Source organism: Chiloscyllium punctatum, chromosome 45, assembly GCF_047496795.1.
Source record: "Chiloscyllium punctatum isolate Juve2018m chromosome 45, sChiPun1.3, whole genome shotgun sequence".
In the NCBI taxonomy this organism is placed as follows: domain Eukaryota; kingdom Metazoa; phylum Chordata; class Chondrichthyes; order Orectolobiformes; family Hemiscylliidae; genus Chiloscyllium; species Chiloscyllium punctatum.
Window position 1 is genome coordinate 34816825 of NC_092783.1, and position 21356 is coordinate 34838180.

At 40.5% G+C, this 21356-nt stretch overlaps 1 protein-coding gene across 3 annotated transcripts in view; it reads right to left on the reverse strand.

The window, feature by feature from the left end:
• The window catches only part of itpr3 (inositol 1,4,5-trisphosphate receptor, type 3), a 269802-nt gene that overhangs the window by 157133 nt on the left and 91313 nt on the right, over positions 1-21356 (reverse strand). For all 3 annotated transcript variants that reach the window (XM_072563528.1, XM_072563529.1, XM_072563527.1), the window contains exons 5-8: positions 10439-10597; positions 7862-7960; positions 6839-6922; positions 2208-2354 (exon numbers count right to left, since the gene is read on the reverse strand). In XM_072563528.1, coding sequence (XP_072419629.1) covers positions 2208-2354; positions 6839-6922; positions 7862-7960; positions 10439-10597 — 489 coding nt within the window. The remainder of the gene's footprint in view (positions 1-2207; positions 2355-6838; positions 6923-7861; positions 7961-10438; positions 10598-21356) is intronic.

The window sequence follows — 21356 nt, forward strand, 5'->3', positions numbered from 1 at the left end:
AAAGGGCCTCCATCTGACCCTAACAACGCTGCAACATAACCTGAAAACAACCTTGTCAACAGGTGACTCTCAGGCCAAACTACAGCCTGCCAAAGGGTCCTATCCAGTCCACCAAATCAAATACAGGGAGAAAAGCTAGAAGATTGTGGAAGGAAATAGTCCTTCAATCAGGTGCAACTTTTCTCCTGCATTTCCATCTAATTAGTTCATTATCAGCAGCAAATGCTGGAGACACACCTCTGATTAGAAAAGCAGAGCGCTGTTTAAACAGAAGTACCTTATTCAGGCTGACGCCTTCATACTAAAACAGCAGCACTGGAGTGTCTTTTTGGGTGGGAGTCACTAGTGATACTGCAAGGAATGGGACATTTGCCTGCACCGTGCGGAAAGAAGCTCCAAGCTGTCGGTGGTTGTGAGGGATGAGGCTCTATATTAGTAATTGTTGGGCAGAAGACAAGGCCCTGCCTTCCCCCGGCAGGTGCTAGTCACCTGAAGGACCACCATCAAGCTGCCAAAGTGGTGTAAAGCCCCAGGCAATGTGAGGGGATTCAAAGGGAAATAGTGGGGGACGTGAGTGAGGAAAGAATGGTGAGGAAGGGAGAGAGGCAGAGAGAAGGAGGGGGAAAAGTATTAGTAGAAATGGAAGGAGGATGGTAGGTGGAGGGTGCGAGTGTTAGGCTGATAGCGCGAGGGAGGAAAAGAGATTAAAAGAATGTAGGAAAGGCAGTGTGTGCATTCGCCCAGAGATCAAGCCTGTCACACTCCCTCCCTCTCTCCCCACCCTTTCTAAAAAAAACATTCACACAGCAGCCTGGAAAAAAAGAAAAACCCAAGCTGAAGAGCAACTTGCTTCCGATCCCTACTTTTATATGAATTCCACAGAGGACAAGCCAAACAGAGACATGCAGAGAGTGCCCCACCAGAGGTGAAAGCTTCACATTACTCAAATCAATTGCTCAACCTGATTCCCAATCCCTTCCCTGATGACCAGGATACAGATCTAGTCTATCCACTTCCTCTTTTTAACCAAAATATAAAACAAAAAGTTAGCTCTGCTGGTTCACATTTTTTTGTGGCCAATTTTGTTAATTTTGCCTTTAAATGATCAATTTATTCATTGGACATTTTTTTATCCTGAGCAACTCATGTTTACTGCTGTCCCAAACCTTCTCTTTCAGACATTTGTACACCAATCCCTGACTTACAGAAAAATGGAACCATGGCTACCTATAGAAAAGGTTGAGTAAGCTTACTCTAACTTCACATTTACAATAGAATATTAATTTATTGTCACTTACATTGTTACAAAAAAGTGAAAAAAGTGTTTAAGTCACCATACTCCATTATCTATATTAATAACAGAAATCACATATTATCAAAATTAAGACAAAATCCATCTTTGTTCATTTGCCAGAATGATCTACACAATAAGAACAGGGAATGGATTAGTAAGAGTTAGCCATTGCGCTCCCATTTGGGAGAGAAGAATGATGTAGGGGTAAACTGAGAACTTTTCCAATCTAACAGGAGCACTGATCTCAAATCACAAGAAATTCCTCAGGAATTATCTATCTGTTGAACTACTAACTGTTGTAATGCTCTCTCTTTACCTCAATTAACTCCAGCAGAACCTAAATTCCCTGACTGATGATGAGACATCACAATATGTCTGTCAAGTTCTTATTGAACAAAAGGTTTCTTTGTTTCAATTTCTAAGGAATTCTTTATGGCTAACACACCCTTGTATTTCACCCCGTGGCCTATATTGTTGCAAAATAGCTGAGCTAAATTGTTGCAAGCGTAGAAGGAATTTCTTCCCATTCAGTTATCGTCAATGCTCACTGACACAGTTGTCACTGAAAAATGTTACTGCAAGGTAGTAAATCTGAAGTAAATCCTCCATTTCACTTTTTAGCACAAATATTTCATGTCACTGAAAGAGGATTGCAGCTCATTAGAAACCAGTTTGGACAAGTTTAGGACAGAAACGGTTCAAGGTATTTTCTAAATGCACGATATCATGTGGGCTTGCCAATCAGCATTAAATCTAAGTGATTGCATTTTATGGTATTTCATTTTTAAATTAACCCAAATGCTAGTGTGGAGCTATATCGTCATCACAATTATTGCCAAAACAATAATGTTTACATGACTTTGTGGATTATATGTAACACATGGAGGAACATTTTCCCTCGAGTCAACATTACCTCAACCTCCCAGAGTGCATTGGAGCTTGTTGCAGAGGTGGCAGACTGTCGCAGTGTTGTGCGTAGAAATACATGCAGCTTCGATTTGTATTCATCACACGTCAGAAATTTCTCCTGCTCTGCATGAAACAGCCTTACTACATCACCCTGCAAGGGACAAGAATAAAGCATTCACACATAAGCGAAGAAAGCTCTAGGGTAGGACAACGATTCTCTCCTGTCAACACTGTCTTCTCCACTAAAGAAAGACAGAACATTTTGTGCCAGCATTATTTCTGGAAAATGAATGCCATCTGAATGACACATGGCTTTATTAATTCATAAAACAGTAATGTAAATTGTGCCCAGAAAGAAATATTCTATGAATTGTGAATTACTCTGATTTGCTGGCTGATTTATCCCATTCCACCATAAAGTTTGCAAAAAGAAAGCCCACCCCACATTCAACCACTGCACAAATTTCATAAAGCTGCTGCATTTGCACATAAATTGCTCATTTAACTCAGTGCTGTGAATTATCTCTTGTCATTAAAAGAGTGATTATCCCTGTTAACAAAGTGAACATTATTAATTACCGTCAGTTCACCTCACTGGCCCAGAAAGTGAATCATTACAACTGAAAACATTCAGTCCTTTAGACTATGAATTTTTTTAGGAATTAAAAGAGGGACATTTCTTAAAAAAATGATTTCTTCTTATGTTTCCTTTCTGCCTTTATTCCTCACTTTTCAAAACAATCTTTCTTTCCTTACCCTTTATTTTCTTTATTCAATTTGACAGTGTATTTATTCCCTCTAATTTATTTATTTCTCACTTTTTTTTATCCTTATTGAACTGTAGAAACACTGTTGTTTCAACTGTTCACCCAAAATTCTAAATTCCTGGGTGCTCTCTTTGTGTCATTATTAGCTATCATTTCCAGCAAAAGTTTGGGTGCTTTTTAACTAAAACTAAACCAAGCGTTTATCAGTTTAGCCAGACAGCACATTAGAAATTGCTCACTCCAGTAAAATCTTGGAAGATTGTGACTGAATTAACAACAAATTAGTTAACAATTTTACAACTGAGAAACCAGAGGGATGTGCCAATCAATGACCATTGTGTTAAAGTTTAAAAAACAACAAAGAAGGGAATGGTGACATCAAGCTTCCTTTGTCATTTCCCCTTCAAGTTTAAACAAAAATGTCTCTTGTTTTTGAGTATTTGGGGAAGAATGTGATTATAATAAATTTTGGCTTCAGGACAGATGTAGGAAGTAGAAACAAAAGTAGAAGTTCAGAAGCCTGACCACAAAATGCAGACAGACTATGATGGTTGCAACCGATAGATGCAAGAGATTGGATGTTAGAGGTGAGATAACTCACCAGAAAAATAACAACTATCCAAATCACAAAGGCAGTTTCAATTATTTGAATCATTGTCCTATTTATATACATGGTTTATTGACAGGAATCTAGCAGGGTTTTGCACTCTGGAGCTAAGTTCTATAAATAACACTTACCAATACAATGGGTTAAGTTATCTAATGACTACATAGCTTATACAAATAAAAACTGAATTTTATTTTGTTTCTCATTAGGTTCTAACATTGTTGTAAATGACAGTGGAAACACAGATGTAACAAGGAAAGCATGAAGAGCAACCTAATGTGTCTGATCCACTCGTGCATTTGGATTACTACAAAATTCATTATGGGCTATTTATTATGGTAATGGCTGCAGGCCTTATTTCAATTTTTAAGAGGTCCCTGTACAACTCCTGGAACCTTTTTGTTTTGTTTTAACAAGTCAAAAGATAGCAAGCCCCAACTGGTTTTACTGGCTCTACAGTGGCTTAACAATCACCTCGAGGGAATGCTGAAGACCTGCAAATTAACTTTTTTAAAAAACATGTCTTAATGTGGAGCCAGGAGGAACATAATTGCTTTCCCGTGGAGGGAGATTAAAAATTTAAAAGACCAAATAGTTGATGACAACTCTGGACAAACACATTAACTTCTAATCTCACTGGAGGCTGGTTGTAGATAGGAAATAGTGAAGACTGCAGATGCTGGAGAGTCAGAGCTGATAAAGGGTGGTGCTGGAAAAGCACAGCAGGTCAGGCAGCATCTGAGGAGCAGGAGAATCAACGTTTTGAGCAGGAGCCTGCATCAGGGTCCTGCCTGATATGTCAACTCTCTTAGTCCTCAGATGCTACCTGACCTGCTGTGCTTTAGTATTTCCCAATTTAAGTAATTGAATGGCCTCATTCTGTGCCATTATTTTAAATTCTATGCTGAATTTCCTGGGGCTTAGGAGACTCTGCAGCTAAAAGGGGAAGTGAATGAGTAAATGGAATGGCTTGGTGTTTCCTGAATGATGCTTGACAACAAGGAAAAGCAGGACTGCCTTCCTTTGAGCCCTCAAGTGAATATGTAAACCTATAAACCACCCTTCACATGGATGCCTGAGATCGAAGAACCCCCTCTAATCCAAGCTCTTATGGCTGTCTTCCTCCTCATGTCAACTCCCCTTCTGATGTCTGACCCTGTGGCTTAGAGTGCAGGTTTGCTATCCAGCCTCAAAACTGGCTATGGTCCCAAATGAAAGAGAACAATTCAGCATGTCCTGTCATTAAATTTGATGCAATCTACAGGAATGATGAGGACTCTCTTACATCTCGGTAATCCAATCATTATATCACTCCCAGCCCACTCAGTTTCCACCTCAATCATTGCTGTGATTATTCAGGAAGAAGGGCTTATGCCCAAAACGTTGATTCTCCTGCTCCTTGGATGCTGCCTGACCTGCTGTGCTTTTCCAGCAACACATTTTTCAGCTCTGAGGACTTCAATCAGGCAACCTACAGAAGAAGCTGATGGGTATGTGCAACAACACGTGTAGAAACATGCCAGAAAGCCTGTAGTCAGTATCAAGAAGCATGGGTGAGTCCAGCACTGACTTAGCAGAGGGTTTTGTCCAGGTCTGGAAGACAGGAGTGCACAACATATTGTGGGATGTCCTAAATCTTTGCACTGCCATCCCACAATATGCCAGATGCACACATGTTTGGTGCTATTGACATCTTCCACTGGCAATTTGCTCCTTGCCTGCAGGCTGCAGATTTCAGCCAGGATCCCTTACTGAAACACAAACATTTTGGACTCCGTTCTTGCCTGAGGATCAGCTAAGAAAATTGCTTCCTGAAAACGTGGACAAATATGGCCTCCTGTGAAAATCCTCCTTTGCCTTCCTTTTTAAAGTAGCTTATCCAGTATTTGCAACTTCTGGTAATTTCCCAAGTCATTCTGTAAATCAGATCCATGTCTTTGAGCACCTAACTTGCAAATAAGCAAAAATGTCTTTAACACTCGCAACACTATTCACTATAGACTGCTACAATTTCAAACAAACCAAAGAAGGCATTGAACACTTATAGCATCAAAGCAACAACTCAAATAAAGCATCTAACAACTGAACTACAATTAGTTGATGATCCCTTTAAATATCATTGGCCGTGGTCAGATCTTGCCTACTGCTGACCACATGTTCAGCTATCTGAGATTAGCAGCAGATGTTAGCTGAACAGTAAAACTCCAAAATAATACCACTGTTCTGAAATCGCCCTGTTTGATGCTTTGATCTAACTGCCCAGCATACCATACCCATTCACTGTTTGAGTGCTAATGTTTTCACAACTATGACACCTCCCACAATTCACCCCACAGGTGTGCAATCTCACTATGGATGCCATATTGAAGCATAAAATGCAGTGCTCAATAATCAGACACGAACAATCAAAGATTTTCTACTCACCATCGCCACTGTCAAAACACCTTCCCTACTTCCCCCACCACCCCCTCTCCCATTTCATAATCTACCCCACAGCAGCAATGGATCTGAACTATGGCATCACAGCATTCTGCCCTGTGTATATTTTCCACATGGACGTTTACAATTTTCATGCTCTGACATTATTAGAGTAGTAATTATAGCTGAAAGGGCTATTTCTTTGTTAAACAGCATTTATTTCTGACATTGCTTTTCATGTTGGTGATTTATAAGGTTGAGTAAATAAACATGCCTTAGCTTTCTGGATTCAGGTGCCAGTTGGAATAACAATAACAATGTTAGGTTAAACAAATTACATTATCAAAATTTTGTTAAAGACTCCTAGAATTCAATCTAATCCCTGGGATAGAATTTCAATAAATGAAGATCAGGGATACCATTGGAATGTAACAGGTGGAAGCTATTGCCCTATTGTGTTTTTGCTAGTTCTTTCCTTTATCAACACAAAACTAATACCATAATTTTGCTCTTTCCTCACAGTCTCACGAGATTTGTGCATCGCCTGTTGGGCCATAATTTATTTCCTACTGCTCAGTGCCCTTGACAATGTGGTGGTAGGCTGTATTCTTGAACCACTGCAGTTGATTTGGTGCAGATGCATCCACAAAGCCATTGGAAGGGGTTTCTGTATCTTCTGCTTCAAATAAAGATTGCAAGAAATAAAGGTTTGCGAAAAATAATGTTGGTGATCTGCTTTGTCCATTGACAATAAGTGATCAGAATTTTTAACCTAATAAGTTGTGTATTATCACAATTATCCTGTAGAAATAACTTTTCCCAACAAAGTTTCATAACTCATACCCCTTTCAAAACATCTTCCATATCATCATTGTACTTCATGAAAAGGTTTATCTTCCAGCTTGTGTTGCAGTTCACAGAGTTTACCTACAGTTTAAAAAGATAAAAGATAATGAAATATCATTGAAAGAAAACAATCATCATCTTTTGTTGTAAACAACCCATTGACTATCTGCCTCTACAAATCATTTTACATTATTTCTATGAGTGGCAGAACCTTGCTTGCAATTGAATTTTGCATCAAAAGAAGTGGAATACAATTTACCTCCACTCCCAAACACATTTCATATTTGCACAAAAATGTTATATGTTATCATTTTATTTCATAGAATATTCAAAAACATTGTCTCTTCAAAGTTTTCTTTCTTAAACAAAAATATACTCTATATGTTGAAGTAATAGTTGGTTGTGTATAAAATTCAATTCCTAACATTTAGCTACAGAAATCATCCATTTTTCCATGTACCAATTGCATAACCTGATTCCTGACTTGTAGCCAGAATAACCCAATACTATATACTCACTGCTCACTCTCAAGTTAATCTCGCACTATTGAAAACCTCCTTGGTAGGATCATAGAATGGCACACCATTGAATATGGCTCATGAAGTTTCTCATTCTGTGCAAGCCAATGTGTCTTTTGACCTATTTTTTAGCAGGAGGTCTCCAATTTGGTAACTCTGTGACAGCAAGGCAATGGGAGTTGGTGGTTTCAAACCCTCCAATTTGGAAACTTCAGAAGTCTGAGAAATTTACATGAGGATGAGAATGTTAGACTAAAATACATACTCCCATCAGAATATGAGGAAATACTACAGGGTGCTGCATCCATACAGACTGTTAGCTTTCCCTCTATCTCTATTCTCAACTTTATTTTTCCTGCTCCTCTCTATTCTTTGTTTTTTGTTCCTTAAGCCTCCTTCTCTGCCTATTCTTTCCATCTTTTGCTGTGAACCAGTTCTTTTCTCTTCTTTTCACTATTTTTCTTTTTTGTTTGGAAGTTCCCTTCCTCCTTTGGGTTCTTACCTCCTTACAGCCTGCGTTGTCAAGCAGCTCATAATTGCTAGCGTGTAACGGCTGTCCAGCATTGACTGGATTTAGGATGACTTTGTCTCCAACCACCACCTGAAACACAGCATCATGTTGGTATTCACTACAAATCACAAATATCACTTCACATTAAGAAAATGGCACCATTGAAAACTTATTTGCCAACATAAAATTTGAAAATTCATAATATAATCACTGATCATTACTCGTAAAATGTGAAAATTAAATTAAAACTTAATTACTTCATGCAAAGCCTGTTTTGAAATCATTGCATTCTCGATTAATAAATTATTTATTGATTCAACCATGACATACTCCAAAGTAGTACATCTTTGTCTGTTTTCATGAACTTGGCATGAAATGGATAAGTATTTTGTGCCCACACATGAAGCTGTTCAAATAAATACTGCAGAGGTAAGCAGTTCATTCTCTCTACTTTAGTGAATAGAACTTTCTGGATGTAAGTTTGCTTGCTGAGCTGGAAATTTGTTTCCAGATGTTTCGTCACCATACTAGTTAACATCATCAGTGAGCCTCCGGTGAAGCTGACTGAAAATGTTACCTCGTATGGTGATGAAACGTCTGAAAATGAACCTTCCAGTTCAGCAAGCAAACTTACATCCAGAACCTCAACCTGAGCTACAAATCTTCTCAAAACTCGCCAACAGAATTTTCTTTATTGCTCTTGATCCTCCTTTTCAATTTTCTTCCTTGAAGTCCCTTTTTGATCCTCTATCTCCGTCATTTTCCCTGCACCTTTTCAGTTCTCTCCTGTCTTTGGTTCTCTCATATTTTCTGATATTCCTTCTTTCTGGTGTTCTTGTCTTTTGTCAACTTGGAATGTTGAGTGATCCAAACTGCTAGAAGCTAAAAATGTAAGGAATCAAATGGCCTGTGATCTTTAATGCAATAGAAAATCCAAAAGTGTTATCAGATAAAAATAGACCTTATGCCCAAATTAGCTGCTTCAAAGGTGGGGGGAGGGGAGCTTAAAGACTGAGGAAAAGAGGCTTAAAGAAAGGATTCCAGAGCGTGGCAGTGAAATTCTTGACCATGAATAACAGCATGAAAATAGTGGTGGGACAAGAAACGAGAGAGGGAACATTTGACATTTTCTTGCAGGGCTTGAGGAGGTTTCAGAGTTCATAAAGTTTATTTTTCACAATTTATTCTTGTACAGATGTGGGTGTTCCTGTCTGGATCACCATTTATTTTACTAGTCCTAAATGCTTTTGAAAGGTGGTGGTGAACCAGTTTAAACTGCTGCAGCTGATATGATGTTAGTATACCCATAGTGCTGTTAGGAAAGGTGTTCCAGGATACTAACATTGAAGGAACAGCAAAATAGTTCTATATTAGGATGATGTGTGACTTGAAGAGAAGTTTCAGTTTTGCAGCTTCCTCTATACCTGTTATACGCAAAAGTAAAAAGGTCTTGTAATGATGAGGGTATAGAATTGGAAGTTCAACATGAAATCAAACAGAATGCCAAGGTTGTGAATAAGCGACCAGGGAAGATGAATAGAATCAGTAAGATGGGCAGGAAATTTATGGTGGATGACAATAGCTCTGAGCTAATTTTATTTAATTGGAGAAATACATCGTTTTTGGATGTTTGACAAGCAGTACAACAATATACAGCAATGAAATATTGGGTGAGCTGTTGGAAAGGGGCCAGAAATATAGCAGCACTATGTAATTAGAGACTAGAAAAAGACCAAAGATAAATCTTTATGAGAATCCCATGTCATAGTTGGTGGATGGGAGTGGAAGCAATTGCCAGAGATGTTCTGAATGGAATAGGAGGTAAAATTGGAATTTAAAAGAATTCCTCAGACCAGGATAATGGAGCAGAGGACTTGAAGTAGAATACCTTTAGTGAAGTCAAACACTTCATCTGTGATATTGCTTACAGTTGTTTTAGTTCAGTGGCTGAGGAAATGTGGTATATTGACAGGGAAGACAACAGTTCATGACAGACTTGTTGGTAAAGGGAGGTTGGAAGTGAGGCAACAGTTTACAAATTGAGGATTTTTGAGGAAAGGATGAAAGCTGTCATTTTGAAAGGGAGTGGGACAGGACCTCAGACAGGGGAAACTAGAATCTTGCCCAGTAAAGGATGTTAGCTGGCCACGAGTATAGTGAAATTGGGGTGAAGGGAGTTGGAGATGTGTCTCAGGGAACACAGAGCTTGGAAAGGGCAGAGGTAAATCAGAGAAAAGCTAGGACAAAGCACATTAGGACTATAGCAGGAGTCTAATTAAGTTTAGTTTGACAGACAACAAAAGGGAAAGAAGCAGAGGTAGGTGAATAGATGGTTTCCATTTTTCGATAAAGCAGCCTATGAACTCCATTGGTGTGTTGCTTGTGGTAAGGGAGAAAGGGACTGGTGATATTGGGAAAAAGCTGGTGGCAAACTTTGCATTCCAGCATGATCTTGACGAGTAGTTTGTTTTGACACATTAAAACATGATGAATCCTAAACATTTATTGTTCATTTTAGTTACCACCAAAACAGTCAGTATTGCTATGCCATTGTAGGTATATTCTTACATTGTCTCCATTACTCCTTAGTTTCCAAAATGGCTGAATAAATAACCAGGAGCCTTCATTTCCTGTCGCATCCAGGGTGACTCTCATGGCATTCTTCTCCAGAAGTGCTGGTAACCTCTTATTCACAGTCAAGTATTTGTTGCTTTTCATGTGCAGCAGCTGAAAGTGAAAAACAAATTATAACTCGGGGAACAGAATAATATTTATTCAGAAGAGTTTCCAATATTATGAGACATTTCATTAGCAATGCCAACAATGACTGTTTTACAGATGCACTGGAGCAATGGGTTATCTTCTGGAATGCACAGAATGGACCATCAATTAAAATTCAGACACTTCATCAACCATCAAACACTGCATTGTTTTATAATTATACTTCTTGGACGACTATTTAATGTTAACATTATTGACCTGAATAACAAGTAAATATTTAGAAATGTAATACTCATTTTCCTTCGACATTTGTTCCTTTTATTTTCCTTTCTGATGCACTGTATGCTGCATTTTGAAGTGGAAGAGGATCAATTAATGAGAAAGAAATTAAATCGAACATGATAATGCTTAAAAATGATTCCTGCAATAAATAAATCAGGAGCTTTTAGAAACTGGTCAGCTGGAATTCATCTGGAATTCCAAAGTAATATTGCTTGAGTTCAGTGGCAATGTTGCTAAAGCACTAAAATATTGAGCAAAATTAGCCAAAGTCTGGGGAAACCTTGATCCAGCCCGGAATTCACGTATATTTGATCAGTGGATATCCATAATCTTTGCTTTTTATTTTCAAAAAAGGACTGACAACCTTTCAAAATTAAATCAATGAGGCAAACATGCTATTTTCAATCAGACTGTACTCAATATCCTTCAGATATCCAATGGATTCCCAATATCATTGTATTTTTGTCAATAGCAGTCAGTCTATCACAATGTGATGTCAATATGCCTGGCATAACCAGCTAATACTGACCTTTAAAGGATGTTGAGTTACCTACTACTTTGCTGAAAATATGTTGCTGGAAAAGGGCAGCAGGTCAGGCAGCATCCAAGGAGCAGGAGAATCAACGTTTCGGGCATGAGCCCTTACCTACTACTTTGTACACCAGCATTCCAAACATACAAGAAATGGGAGCCGCTAGTGGACAATGTGCCCAATGAACCTGTTCTGACATCCAATACAATCATGACTGATCTTGGATTTCAGCTCCACCTGCCTGCCCACTCTCCATTTCCCAACTCCTGGAGAGACCCAATAACTATAACAATGGAATGGAGGTGCTGGTGTTGGACTGGGGTGAACAAAGTCAAAAATCCCACGACACTAGGTTATGGTCCAATAGGCATACATATTTGAAACCACGAGTTTTTGGAGCCCCCACTCCAACTAGCTGCCTGTGAAAGGAGTGGAACGTCAAAAAGCTTGCGTTTTCAAATAACCCGGTGTCGTGGGATTTTTGACTTTATAGCAATGGAGACTCCACATTTCTGATGCAAAAGAATTTTAAAGATTCACAATGCATTGCGTTGACACATTTCTCCACACCTTTGTCCTCAGTAATTGGCACCCTATCCTGAGACTGTACAAATGGAGGAATTCTCTCAGCACCTACCCTATTAGTAATATTCCCTCCAAATATTTTTGCACAATATTGTCTCCCGAAACCAGAAGCACCACTTGACGTGAGCATAACCTCAGAGCATACCGCTCTGCCTTTGCAATAAAGGCCAACTTACCATTTGCCTTTCTAATTGCTTGCTGTACCTTACAGCTTTTCACATACCTTGCATGAGCACACCCAAGTCTCTTTGAACATCAACACTTACAAGTTTTCCGCCTTTTTAAAATATCCTGTTGTTCTATTCTACCAAAAAGAGCAACTTCACATTTCCCTAAGCATAATCTATCTGCCACCTCATTACCCAACACTTAACCTGTCTTTGTTGCTTTTCAGCTTCTTTGTATTCTCCCCACAACTGCCCTTCCAACTAGCTTTGCATTATCAGCAAACTGAGATAACTCACTCTTTGTCACTTCATCCATGTCCCTAACATAGATTGGACTTAGCTGAGGCCCGAACATGAATTCTTGTGATACTTCACTATTCAACTTGAAAATATCCCAGTTTTGCCCATTTTATGCTTCCTGTCTGTTCATCAATTCTTTATCTATGCTAATATGTTATCAACTCCATGAGCCATTATCTTGCTTATTAACTTTTTGTGCTGCACTCCCTTTTGAAAATCCAGCTGCATTACAGCTTCTGGTTCACTTTATTCTGCCTTAATATATCATTACATTCTCAAAATAAAATGCATTTTTCAAACAGGATTTTCCTTTAAGCAAAACAATACTGATTAATTCTAATAATACTGTTTTTCTAAGTGTATTGTTAAGACTTTCTTAAGAATAGATTCCAGCATTTTCCAAAAAAACTCATGTTAAGCTAACTGGTCTGTAATCCTCTGTTTTATTAATGTTTTAAAAATTTTCCAACTTCAAATCTGTTGCAACCATTCCAGACATACAGAATTTTGCAAAATCATAACTAATGCAACTAACATCGCTGCAGCAATACTTCCTAATGCATTGCGTTGACACATTTCTCCATACCTTTGTCCTCAGTAATTGGCACCCTATCCTGAGACTGTACGAGTGGAGGAATTCTCTCAGCACCTACCCTATTAGTAATATTCCCTCCAAATATTTTTGCACAATATTGTCTCCCGAAACCAGAAACACCAATTGACGTGAGCATAACCTCAGAGCATACCGCTCTGCCTTTGCAATAAAGGCCAACTTACCATTTGCCTTTCTAATTGCTTGCTGTACCTTATAGCTTTTCACATACCTTGCATGAGCACACCCAAGTCTCTTTGAACATCAACATTTACAAGTTTCCCGCCTTTTTAAAGAGTGGGCTATTGGATTCTCAGGATTTGTCAGATTTTTGACCCAAACATTTCTCCAATACCTCTTTCTCTGTTTTATTAATTTCCTCATCTTTCTCACACTTTTCATCCCCTTACTGATTATCCATTTATGGAATGAAACTTGCATCTTTTTCTATAAAGCCAAACACAAAATATTTGCTCACTGTCTCTGCCATTTCTTTCTTCCCCATTATTCATTTCTCTTCTCTCTACTTAGAAGGGACCAACATTTACTTTAGTTACTCCCTTGCTTTCCACATACATATAAAATCTCTTACAATTTTTAAAATATTTCTGACTTATCTAATACTGAAATATACTTTCTTATTTGTTTATTGTCATTTTATAATTTTTCCCTTTTTACCTCATCTCAGTCACGAAGGCACAACAATGTCTCTTCTTCCTCAGGTCGCTGAAGAAATTTAGCATGTCCATATGGACCCTCACCAACTTTTACAGCTGCACCATAGAATTCATACTATCCAGGTGCATAATGGCCTGGCATGGTAACTGCTCTGCCCAGGATTGTGAGAAACTACAGAAGGTGGTGAGCACAGCGCAGACCATCACAGAAGCCAACCTCCAATCCATGGACTCCATTTTTGATTCTCACTGCCATGGCAAGGCTGCCAATGTCATCAAAAACCCCTTCCACCTCAGTAATCCTCTCCTATTACCTTTTCCGGAAAGCCGAAGATACAGAAGCTTGAACACACACACTGACACGTTCAAGAACAGCTTCTTCCCAGCCATTACCAGACTGATGAATGGACTCTCTCACTTCAAATAACGTTAATCTTGTCTCATTCTGTCTAAGCACCCTATGATCTGTATATTCTTGTCTGCTATGATTTGCCTGCACTGCTCATAAAACAAAGCTTTTCACTATACCAAGGTACACATAACTACAATAAATCAAATCAAATCGGCTTGCAATAATTCATGGCTTTAAATAGGTGCCTTCAGAAATGCTGTATGCTCATTAGCTTCACTTGGAAGCCAATTTTAATGAAAGTCAGATTCTATAATGAAAAGAAGGACTGGAGAGAGGTGCAGTGGTTTTTGTCAACCTTTGTCCCCAGCAGCTCCCGTGATGCAGGACTCTATGCTATATGGTCTGTTCCCGAGGATGCACACTTAGACAATCATCAACTGAAGCTGGAGGACCAACAACTCTGTGAAAGACGCTCTTTGGTCTGTCCAAAACCTGTTGGTCTTCAAATGTAAATAGTTGATCTACAGCAATTGTTGCAGACTGGAGCATTCCAAGGTCCAGCACTGTGTGTCAAGGGGCACACTAAAGGTTGGTGCATTTGTTCCCAATGGTCAGTGAGGGAAGACCACCATTGAAGGTCTTTCTGCCTAAACATAACAAGGGTCGATTAAGTTTTGAGATACCCTCTTAGACTTAATGGGAATGTAAATAGTTTTCTTTCATGATTAGAACGTGTCATTTTGTTGCAATTGGATTGAAGCTGTAAAGAGGAATGTCAAGATTCCACTTTACGTTCTACAAAATGTGTAGGGATCTGTGTTGTACTTGTTTTCTTACTTATAGATAATTTTTGAATTCAGGATTTTTTTCAAAAATACTTCCCAAGCCATTTCCCACTGTCATACCATTTTGAGGCTTGCAAATTGTCTCAACCCTTTGGTGAGTGGTGGGAGGTGCAAAGGCTTACGAGAACAGGAGGAGAGGAATCTGCCATCCCTGTCTCAGACCCTTGACCCCAATATCTCAACCTGAAACTCCAACTGGGGTCTTGTCGCTGAGTCTGTGAAGCCCTGTTTTATGATTTACACAGGACCACAGTGAAATTTATACAGACACTGAGCAGTCGAACCAGCAGACCATCAAAAGAACTGCTGGAAAAAATCTGAAAAATTACCTGAAACTATTTCATCTTTTATCTGTGGCCTACGAGGAGCAGGCAGCTGAGGAAATTAGTTGTAAAATTTTAATGCAATGTACAAGGACAATCTACAATATACATATTACATAACACCATCACCTCGAATTAATATGACCAATTATGCCAAGTAAGTAAATATGATTCTCACTGATAATTACCAAACCAGTTTCAACCAAATCCGGATTTCAATGTGCAATATTCAAAGCCTTGGCCAGGAGTCAGGAACAATCAACTCAACAAGACAACAAGATATTGCCATCAATTCAATTTCTCTCTAAATAAGATTGGTCAACTTTATGAGTGTCTGCCAGTGAGAAGGGAACCCCTAAGAAGATGGATGCCATATCTTGCCTTTGAACCCCAAAAGAATTGTGTAAAACATAGGAGGGCTTCATTCCACTTCCACATAAAGACAGAAAGGAAATTGTAGAATTCTGTAGACTTAAAACAGCAGAAGTAATTCTACTAAATAATAATGGCAAGGACTCTAAAATCTTATGCATATTATTATTTCCAGAACAATTTAAATTTTGTGAAAGTCAAGTATGTTCATTATCATAATGTTGTGTTGTTGTACTGTATGTAAATACATTTAGCCAATACTTTTTGCCTAAATGCCGTTGTCTGACAGTGTATAATTTTCTGGCTCTGGATAATAAGAAATTGATATAACCTCCAAAATAAAATACATATTTATGGAATCCCTACGGTGTGGCAACGCCATTTGGCCGAACAAGTCCACACCGACCTTCCAAGGAGTAACCCACCCAGACCCATTTACCCCTGACTAATGCACCTAACCTACACATCTCTGAACATTATGGGCAATTTAGCATGGCCAATTCACCTGACCTGCACATCTGTGGACTGTGGGAGAAAACCAGCACACCCAGAGGAAACCCACGCCAACAAGGGAGAATGTGCAAACTCCACACAGAGAGTCACCTGAGGGTGGAATCAAATGCAGGTCCCTGGTGCAGTGAGGCAGCAGTGCTAACCACTGACCCACCATGCCGCCCATGTGTAAAGGTAACATCTCTATTCAGTTCATGCAAAAGAATGGACATTTCAACTTAGACAAAATAATGACCTGATTATTGAAGCTCCTATTCGCTATGAACCTACTTCAAATGGAATTTGAACAATAACACAAAATGCTAGAGTTGGCTCATGCATAATTGCTGCCAAAATATATGAATGTACAAGTAAATAGAACAAAGCCACACTGTATCCCTACACATGATGGCATGCAGTTTCAAACAGACATCTTTCTAGAAAGCATACCCACTTATTTTCACTTGAAAAGACAGCAATTGAAGATAATATAAAGAACATTGTGGGTGAACAGACAAGTGATCCAGAAATGTCACTAACCCTGCAAAAGAAGTATGAATTTCAAAACAATGCTGACTTGTTTAAAAAATAAATTACCCATTCATAGTTTCTCAAACTTGTATTTCATTTCTAACATGTGACACTTTTCTAATCAAAGACAAGATGCCACTTTTTGGGAAGAATATCTGAGAAGCTATATATTATTACACATCTTAACTATGTAGCCTATGATGCAGCCAAGTGCTACATTTGACACGAGTGCATGAAAACCAGCCAAAATATGTCCAATATTTCTCTGAAATTTAGCAGCCATAAATTCTTAAAAGTTGTCTCAGGGTGGGGCAGACTTTCTGTCCAGTCCACTCCTGTTCTCCTGAATCTTTGCCAAATCCCAAGCTATTAGAATAGAAACACTGAAATCGAGAAGATAGGAGCAGGAGTAGGTTATTTGACCCCTTGGCCCTGCTCTGCCATTCAATCTGGTCATGGGGAATCGAGCTCAATACCGAAATCCCATCTTCCCCCATATTCCTTGATCCCTTTAGCCACATGATATATATACCTCGTTCTTGAAAACACATAATATTTTAGCCTCAATCACCTTCTCTGGCATTGGATCAGCACTCTCTGGATAACAAAATTTCCCTTCCCCTTAGTTCTGCCATCCCAGGAATCAATTTGATCAATCTTTCCTGCACTCCATCTGTCACAAAAATTTCCTGGAGAAAGTGAGGACTGCAGATGCTGGAGATCAGAGCTGAAAATGTGTTGCTGGAAAAGCGCAGCAGGTCAGGCAGCATCCAATGAACAGGAGAATCGGGCATAAGCCCTTCTTCAGGAATGAAATCCCATCACATCTCTGCTGGTGGGGTGTGTTTATAGGTGGCAGAAATGGTGGAAGTTGATGTGGTGTCCCCGGAGTTTGGTGGGGTGGAAGGTAAGGACCAGTGCTGTTCTGTCCTTGTTGCGATTGGAGGAGTGGTGTTCAAGAGCGGAGATGTGGGAAGTGGAAGAGGTGCACTGGAGGGCATCATCGACCACGTGGGAGGAGAGGTTCTGGTCTTAGAAAAAGGAGGCTATCTAGGATGTTCTATGGTGGAATTGGTCCTCCTGGGAGCAAATGTGGCAGAGGCAGAGGAATTGGGAACATCCACTTCAAACTCACCGATTCCCACAGCTACCTGGCCTACACCTCCTCCCATCCTGCCTCCTGTGGAAACGTTATCCCTTATTCCCAATAAGTCCAGAAATTCCCCTCCCACACGATCGATGATGCGGTCCAACACATCTCCTCCACTTCTCATATCTCTGCCCTTGAACCCCACCCCTCCAATTGCAACAGGAACAGAATCCCCCTGGTCCTCACCAACCTCCAGATACACCACATCATCCTCTGCCATTTCTGCCACTTACAAACAGACCTCACCACGAAAGATATAATTCCCTCCCGAGCCCTGTCTGCATTTCAGAGTGACTATTCCCTCCATGACTCCCTCATTAGGCCCACACACCCCACCAACCCACCAGCCCCTCCTGGCACCTTCCCTGCCATCGCAAGAGGTGCAAACCTGTGCTCACACCTGCCCCCTCACCTCTGTCCTCAGTGCCAAAGGATCTTTCCAAATCCAACAGAAATTTACCTTCCACACATGTCATCTACTGCAGTCATTGCACCTGACGTGGTCTCCTCTACATTGGGGTGACATGACACCAACTTGCAGATCATTTCAGAGAACATCTCTGGGACACCAGCACTGACCAACCCTACTGCCCTGTGGTTGAACATTTTAAGTCCCCTAAGGCATTTACGCTGACAAAGTGAAGAAACACATTGACTTTCTTCCTTTCGTGCTGGTCATTCTTGGAGACAGCTGAGACTTCTTTAACCCTGGTGACGCTTCGGACCAGGGCCGGTAAGTTCTCATGCTCTTTCCACCACTGCTTGGCCTGGGAGAAGAGAAGTCCCATATCTGTACCATCCCATCGGCATGGCCTTCAGCTCCCTGCCACATTGCAGACAACTGTTACCCTCCTGTCTGCCAACTCTGACGCAGATATCAGGATTGGTACAGGGCAGCCCTACACTGACAGTGCTTGGACAGGTGTGCTTGGACAGGTGCACAATAGGGTTTTAGATAAGGCCCTAGGCACCAGGGCTGCTGGTGGGATCCAGGATATTGGACAAACAGCAAGTCGTTTGTCAAGGACATGCAGACCATGGGTCTCCTCCATCGCCAAACCCTAACCACCTGACGCCTGAAGGAAGAATGCCTCATCTTCCGCCTTGGGACCCTCCAACCACATGGGATCAAGGTGGATTTCACCAGTTTCCCCATTTCCCCTCTCCCTACCTTATCCCAGTCCCAACCTTTCAACTTGGCACCAAACTCTTATATGGTCCTATCTGTCCATCTTCCACCCACCTTCTGCTCCATTCTCCTCTCCGACCTAACACGTTCACCCCCACCTTCATCTCCCTATCACATTCCCAGCTACCTTCCCCCCCAGCCCCACTCCCCTCCCATTTATCTCTCAGCCCCCTGGCCCACAAGCTTCATTCCTGAAGAAGGGCTTATATCCGAAACATCAATTCTCCTGCTCCTCGCATGCTGCCTGACCAGCTGTGCTTTTCCAGCACCACACTCTTCGACTGTATGCTCCAGCATGTGCAGTCCTCACTTTCTCCAACATACAGTTTCCCTTTTTTTAAACAAACTGTCTGCTGCAGTTCAAGGGTCTGGGACTTTTTCAGTGCAACTGAAGAATTTTGCATCAAAATTTACTGTGGAAAAGGATATGGAAGATATAGTAAGTGGTGAAATAGATGGTGACACCTTGCAAAATGTCTGTATTACAGGAGGAGGAAGTGCTGGATGTCTTGAAATGCATAAAGGTGGATAAATCCCCAGGACCTGATCAGATGCACCCTAGAACTCCGTTGGAAGCTTGAGAAGTGATTGCTGGGCCTCTTGCTGAGATATTTGTATCATCGATAGTCACAGGTGAGGTGCTGGAAGACTGGAGTAGGCTAACGTGGTGCCACTATTTAAGAAGGGTGGTAAGGACAAGCCAGGGAACTACAGACCAGTGAGCCTGACCTCAGTGGTGGGCAAGTTGTTGGAGGGAATCCTGAGGGACAGGGTGTACATGTATTGAGAAAGGCAAGGACTGATTAAGGATAGTCAACATGGCTTTGTGCGTGGGAAATTATGTCTCACAAACTTGAATGAGTTTTTTGAAGAAGTAGCAAAGAGGATTGATGACAGCAGATCTATGTGGGCTTCAGTAAGGCATTCGACAAGGTTCACAATGGGAGATTGGTTAGCAAGGTTAGATCTCACAGAATACAGGGAGAACTCACCATTTGGATTCAGAACTGGCTCAAAGGTAGAAGACAGAGGGTGGTGGTGGAGGGTTGTTTTTCAGACTGGAGGCCTGTGGCCAGAGGAGTGCTACAAAGATCGATGCTGGGTCCTCTACTTTTTGTCATTTACATAAATGATTTGGATGCGAGCGTAAGAGGTACAGTTAGTAAGTTTGCAGATGACACCAAAATTGGAGGTGTAGTGGACAGCAAAGTGGGTTACCTTAGATTACAACAGGATCTGGATCAGATCGCCCAATGGGCTGAGAAGTGGCAGATGGAGTTTAAATCACATAAATGCGAGGTGCTGTATTTTGGGAAAGCAAATCTTAGCAGGACTTATACACTTAATGGTAAGGCCCTAGGGAATGTTGCTGAACAAAGTGCAAGTTCATATATCCTTGAAATTGGAGTCACAGGTAGATAGTGAAGAAGGCGTTTGATATGCTTTCTTTTATTGGTCAGAGTATTGAGTACAGGAGTTGGGAGGTCATGTTGTGGCTGTACAGGACATTGGTTAGGCCACTGTTGGAATATTGCGTGCAATTCTGGTCTCCTTCCTATCGGAAAGACGTGAAACTTGAAAGGGTTCAGAAAAGATTTACAAGGATGTTGCCAGGGTTGGAGGATTTGAGTTACAGGGAGAGGCTGAACAGGCTGGGGCTGTTTTCCCTGGAGCGTTGGAGGCTGAGGGGTGACCTTATAGGGGCTTACAAAATTATGAGGGGCATGGATAGGATAAATAGGCAAAGTCTTTTCCCTGGGGTCGGGGAGTGCAGAACTAGATGGCATAGGTTTATGGTGAGAGGGGAAAGATATAAAAGGGACCTAAGGGGCAACTTTTTCACACAGAGGGTGGTATGTGTATGGAATGAGCTGCCAGAGGAAGTGGTGGAGTTTGGTACAATTGTAACATTTAAAAGGCATTAAGATGGGTATATGAATAGGAAGGGTCTGGAGGGATATGGGCCAGCTGCTGGTAGGTAGGACTAGATTGGGTTGGGATATCTGGTCGGCATGGACAGGTTGGACCGAAGGGTTTGTTTCCATGCTGTACACCTCTATGACTCCAATAGAAAACTGAATAATTTGCTGTGGCACAAAAGATTAAGTTGTTACAAGCAAATATTTTTAAAAGCTTAAACATGACTTTTCATTTTCCATGCAATTGGCTGAAACAGACATTTGGTACTTCTTTACTTTCCACTTATACCAGAACCACATGCTGAGTAAAGTGCACCAGCTTCACATAGATGTACAGCACATTGGTGAAGTAGGACAGAAATGGCCCCATTTCGATCACAAATGTCAATGCAGTGTAAAGTGATAAAGACTACAACAATAACCCAATCTGCACCAATTACACAAATACTCGTAAAAT